Genomic DNA, 6,200 nt, shown 5'->3' on the forward strand with positions numbered 1-6,200 from the left:
CCTGGTCACTGTAAACTTTACATGTGTATTTTCCAGCGTCTTCTGCTCTCACTTTTTCCAGTCGGATGGAGAAGTTACCATCTTTAATTTCATCAGTAATGAAATGAGCTCTGTGATGATAATTTTTGTGCTGTTTCTTTGGTCGACTCTCACCATCTTCATACAGATGAACCAGAGTCTCTGAGTCTGTTCTTCTCCACTCCACCTTCAGACGTTTCTCTAACAAGCTTCCGTCAACCTGACAGGGCAAAACCACTGAACCTCCAAGAGGAACGATCTGATCATCAAAGGAACCTTTCACTTCGAACTCTGTAAAGAAACAGACACAAAGTTTCTCATGTGAAATAACTACAAACAAACAGATAAATAAATTGATATATATATATATATTTTGTCGAGTGTAATGTCTGAAAAAGACTTTACATTGCTGGTGATGACAATTATTCTCTCTCTCTGAGCAAACTGTATTTTTGATTTCCTCTCAGATAGTAGCTCTCACATACATTCACACTTCATCTCTACAGCAGCACAAGCTCATATTAGAGGTGACTCTAAGCTCCTTTTTAAAACTTTTTGGCAACATTTTCACACTGTTTTTGGCTACATTTAAGAACTTAGTACAAAACTCCAAAAAGATCACACCAGTAACACGTAGTTGATCATTAAAACCTTACCTTCATGTTTTCATTAGGAACACCAAAACACAACAGAATGATCTTCTTCCAATTTAGCAAACAATGAAAGATATTAGTTTCTGAAAGAAACATTTTACAGTACAACATTCCCTAAGCAAATTGTCCTACAATTTATAATGTCTGTAATATCCAGTCCATCAATTAAAATATGAACCCAGTCCTGGGGCCTGTACCATGAAGCTGGTTTAGCTGGCTAACCAGGTAAGTTTCAGTTTAGTTTGCACCAACTCTGGGGTTTGGGTACCATGAAAGTGGCTTAGCATTTAATAGTGTTCATGGCCATAATTACGGACTTTAAGCAACAGCTGCTATATAACAGCACTGTGGCATTCTGCTGCGCATGCGCAACTTTAACTGCTGTTTCGTCACATTGTAATGTAAGTGTATTCTGCGGGAGAATAGCTGATGTGCCATAGTAAGTAAATGTTATGTTTAATGGTATTTAGCATTGTAATTGTATCTGAATATTATTTAATGCCAAAATCAACCCTTGTCTTGCTTTTATAAATATGTAATTTTTGGGGGGCCAGTGTCCTGCAGAGTTCAGCTCGAACTTGCCTCAACACACCTGCCTAGAAGTTTCTAGTTTGACCAGAAAGAGCTTGATTAGCTGGTTCAGGTGTGTTTAATTAGAGTTGGAGCTGAACTCTGCAGGACACCGGCCCTCCAGGACCGAGTCTGGTGACCCCTGCATTATGGCGTCCTCTTTATTTGCTGCTTAGTGATTTTGCGTTCTTTCGCTACGCCGGTTAACACTTCACTTCCTGAAGCCGTTGCCATTCTATCAGCAGTTGCTGCTTAAAGTCCATAGTAACTTATGCTCCATGGCTAAGCTGCTCCAGGGCAGGCTACATTCTGAATCAATAGATAAAGCTTTAAACATGACTTGAGTTTAAAATGTTGAGTCTCTGTATACTTTTGTATATTATCATCAACTATATAAACTCACTTCACAACTTTTACTTGCACTGACATGGCTCCATAAACTCAGGATCAAAGTCTGGGTTGACACAGAAAGTTGATGATCAGCATCATAGTGCCAACAAAACTGGATTGGATTGGTTTTGTTCAACCTAAAATGAATCCTATAACCTTGAGTTTGTATAGCCACCATCATGGTACAAGCCCCTGAGGTTTTCTGTCAAATCTGGCAGTAGAAACTGTCATTGATTGCCAGCATCCTCTCAATAATACTGTAGGAATTGTGTATCAATGATTAGACAGTGATGTCATTTCTGTATAATGCATACACAGTTTTTCCTGACCAAATGTTCTTACAGTTACTAAGCTCTCAGATGAGGGTGGGCTACAGTAATCTGTCAGCCTCTGCCTTTGTGCAATCTGTTTATCACATGGCCAACAATGACAAACCAGATTTTATTTGACACAACAAATATCTGCCTTCTGATGTCCATCGCTTGACCTCTCTGTTGGGCCTCTTGTACACAAAATATTTGCCTGGTTCCTGTTTTACAGTCTATCCTTCTATATGGTGACAACCTGACAAGTAATATATTAACACTGAAACTTAACATAGACGCAACCTGTCACTCACATGAGATCACAGCAATAGCAAAATGACAACAATCCAACGAACCAATCAATTCCAGATGGACAAAATCAAGTCCTGCTCTACCTTTTTTTCTCATTCGTGTCACAGATATAGCCTACATCACAAAAGGAGAGAAAAGACAAAGATCTGGACAAGATTTGGATAAGCAGAAAATGCAACAAATCACCCAATGGCAGAAGCTGTCAAATTACTGTTAACACGACCAATTCGCTTTAGTAATTGTAAGAACATTTGGTCAGGAAAAACAAACTGCAAGATATATGGAGGGGGATGATGTCTTCAGAGCAGTTTAGATGGTATTTTCTGTTCATCTTGCCTCTGTATAATGCATAGTGGTGTTTATAAGCGCAGTGCTGCTTTGTTTACAGCGGTAACCAAGAAAAGGCTGTATTGCTGCTGTTTCATGAGCGCCACCTGCTGTCAGAGAGTGAATCTGCATCTCATTCAGACCGTCTGCTGTGTTGTGCAGATGTTTTATAAAGCATAGTCTCATAAAGCTAAATTCAGATTATTGTGGTTTTGTTTATTTAATTTAAATTTAAAAAACTGCTTATGTTACATGTATTTAGCATCTTTGTTTGGATTGTGTTTAAAAAGCAGTGGTTGCCACTAATTTTCAATGGCTACAGATCTGCCTGAAATATAGCAAATAAACATCGTGATGTACTTATATTTTGATTCTTTCTTGTCTCTTGCTTAAAAAATTAAATTAAATTAAAAATTGTTATTGGAACCTGCAAAAAAATCTGCAGTAGGAATCAACCATTAACAATCAAGATTGGTGAATCCCTAGTATTGTTATTTGTTATGTAGCAGTTCAGTAGGTTCTGTTTGTTTTTATCTTTTATTTATTAACTTACGTGGTTCCAAACTTGTCTCTGCTGTCCTGGTGACTGTAAAAAGGTCACTGTGAACTTTACATATGTATTCTCCAGCATCTTCAGCTCTCAGATTGTCCAGACAGAGGGAGAAGTTTCCATGTTCAATATCGTCAGTAAAGAAACGAGCTCTATCCTGATAATCCTGGTGCTGTTTCTCTGATCGACTCTCACCATCTTCATACAGATGAACCAGAGTCTTAGTGTCTTTTCTTCTCCATTCCACCTTCAGTTTTTTCTTTAATAAGCATTCGTCAACATGACAGGGCAAAACCACTGAAGATCCCAGATAAAAATATTGGCCATATGTTTGCTGGCCAAATAAACCTGAAATATAAAAATAAAAATGTTTGCATGACGCCTTTTTAGTTAGACAAGTAACAATGGTTTCATATATTTTATAATTTTCTAAGTATACAGACTAACTTTGTACTGGAAAGGGCAATTAACATGTTTAATATCCCTGCATTAGTGACATTATTTACATATATACACATTTGCACACATATAAATTAACACACACACACCTCTCTCTTTCTCACCCTGACTAAAGTTGATTCAATAATTGCTTGAGTGCTTTATTGCTGACAAATTTCTAATACAACATTGAATAATGAGTCTTAAGACAAGTTAAAAGGGTCAACAAGGAGAACAGGACATGTAAAACACAGATGTATTTAGACTAATTAACTAAATGATCTCAAATATCACAATAACTTCTGCTTTAATGGTTGTTCACACCTTCAAATTAGTCCTACATGATGCATAAATCAAGAATCACAACACTGACCTACTGAGCTTCTCTCTATAAAAACAAACTACTGCTGCTATGATGGACCTTATACTCACATCCACAGCATGTTCTATAGTTTCTGTAACACCACAATCACCATTTCCAAGCTTAAACACAACTGACAAACTTACACTTTTATCTTGTATGTCCCAATCCTAATTTACTGTAGACATCTCAACATTTTCCCTCTTTGTCCTCTACAATATATTGCTCCCTCAGCACCACAGACTTCACAAACTACAAGACTAAAGATACATTTATAAATTCCTAAATCCATGATAATAATAATAATAATCATAATAATAATAATAATAATAATAATAATCAGTTTTTGTGCCAAGCAGGTCAAGTCATTTACCAGCCTAAAACATTAAACTGTTTAATAATCCATAATAGTGGTGAAAGATGTATTTATGCCAGAATAATGTAGATTTTGATTGGATACATAGACTTATCAACATTTACATTTTATTTTTTATTTTATTATTATTATTATTATTATCATAATAATTGTCATTGGGTCATAATCTTGCAGTTGAAACACACTGAATTACGGCTGATAAGAATATTTTCCTGTTATACACATACCTTTAGTAGGAGATCTGCAGTAGATCAGGCAGCAGAGCAGGAGTGCAGATCCAGACGCAGAAATACAGAGAATCAGCACCATTATGTGTGAAGCAGAGAAACCTGTCAAACACAAGCAGTTACTGAACAAAGAGGAACAGTATTGTGTATAGTACTGTTCCCAGTATATTTCCTTCAAATACCATTTCTACTGATTTTGTGATATTTTTGTCAAATGTTCACATCATGAGAATGAATGTGAATCACAGGAAATGACAGGAATCAACTGAAGGGATTACATTATATATTTAATAAACCTGAAGAATAACCTTGCTGTTTCTTCACATTTTGCTTCAGGCAATAACAAGTCACTGCTCTTTTTTATTTTTTAACTGAATGTCTAATCAATAATGAAAACTCTTGATATCCTGGATCAATTATTATTGTTAAAGATTTCTCTCTATTTTTCAAGCAATTATGGAAATAAATTAAAGAAAGAGAATGATTCAAATAAAGGCTTTTTAATTAATTTACTAGAGGTTGTAAGGTACTTTTACTTGTCAAGAGGCTTTGGAACAATATGTACTGTGAAATGTGTTTTACAAATAAACTTACAAACAGAAAATTATAATTGCGGGGTCATTCCATGTGAACTCAACCAGAGGTTCCCAGGAACACAGTTGGGAAGCTTCTGGTATAATTTATACCAGGGCTCCTAAACTCTGGACCTCGAGATCCACTTTCCTGCAGAGTTTAGCTCCAACCCTAATCAAACACACCAGCACAAGCTGATCAAGGGCTTCATGATCACTACAAAATTGCAGGTAGGTGTGTTTAATCCAGATTGGAGGTAATCTCTGCAGAGGAGCAGCGTTTGACACGTGTGGTTTAAAGTGACCCAGGGTTTACCATTTCAAGTGTGAAAGCCCTTAAATCTTTAAAAGTTTGAGGTACTATCAGTGAATCTGGTAAATACGCACCTTAGCAATGGATACTTGATCTATCACTATGCTTCACATTTTATAACAAGAAATTCTAATACAATCCAGGTGAGGCAAATCTTCCTCCCTAGGATGCATCAAACTTGTTTCAAACATGTAGATACGATACTCATATTTTAAACTCTTGGTAGCTTCAGAAGCACTTAAAATGAACAAAATCCCTTCTTCCAAATTTCCCTAAAACTGGTTCAAACATAAAATCTTATGAATAGACCGGTGCGATTGTTAATGTCCCTCAATTTGACCATTCTGTGTATTTTTGCCTATTAGACAGGTATGTCCGATGCAGTTGTTTTGATATAGGTGAACCAGCTAAATTTCTAGTTTCAACATTATTTGCTCTTCAGCTGCTTCTCTCTAAAGGAACGGTTGTGGCCTAATGATTATAGAGTCTAACTTATAACCTGAAGGCCATAGGTTCAATTCTCAGTACCAGCAGCAAATGTAGGTAGGGGAGTGAAGAACAGCACTCTCTTCCATACCACTTAAAAATTAAGATACCAAAAGAAGAGTTTAAAAAGGAAAGGATGTGTGTGGCCAAGTGTGGTGACCCATACTCGGAATTTGTGCTCTGCATTTCACCCATCCAAGTGCACACACAGCAGTGAATAGTGAATGCACGCACGCACACACACACACACACACACACACACACACACTGTGAACACACACACACACACACACACACACACA

The 6,200-nt window shown here is 36.7% G+C and overlaps 1 protein-coding gene across 1 annotated transcript in view; it reads right to left on the reverse strand.

The window, feature by feature from the left end:
* Nucleotides 1-223: 223 nt before the first annotated feature.
* The window catches only part of LOC107573248 (butyrophilin-like protein 2), a 21,528-nt gene continuing 15,551 nt past the window's right edge, over nucleotides 224-6,200 (reverse strand). The window contains exons 4-6 of the mRNA XM_016259683.1: nucleotides 4,528-4,629; nucleotides 3,125-3,473; nucleotides 224-307 (exon numbers count right to left, since the gene is read on the reverse strand). Coding sequence (XP_016115169.1) covers nucleotides 298-307; nucleotides 3,125-3,473; nucleotides 4,528-4,629 — 461 coding nt within the window. The 3' untranslated portion in view covers nucleotides 224-297. The remainder of the gene's footprint in view (nucleotides 308-3,124; nucleotides 3,474-4,527; nucleotides 4,630-6,200) is intronic.

The sequence above is a fragment of the Sinocyclocheilus grahami genome, unplaced genomic scaffold (assembly GCF_001515645.1).
Source record: "Sinocyclocheilus grahami isolate Dianchi unplaced genomic scaffold, SAMN03320097.WGS_v1.1 scaffold1903.1, whole genome shotgun sequence".
Lineage (NCBI taxonomy): Eukaryota > Metazoa > Chordata > Actinopteri > Cypriniformes > Cyprinidae > Sinocyclocheilus > Sinocyclocheilus grahami.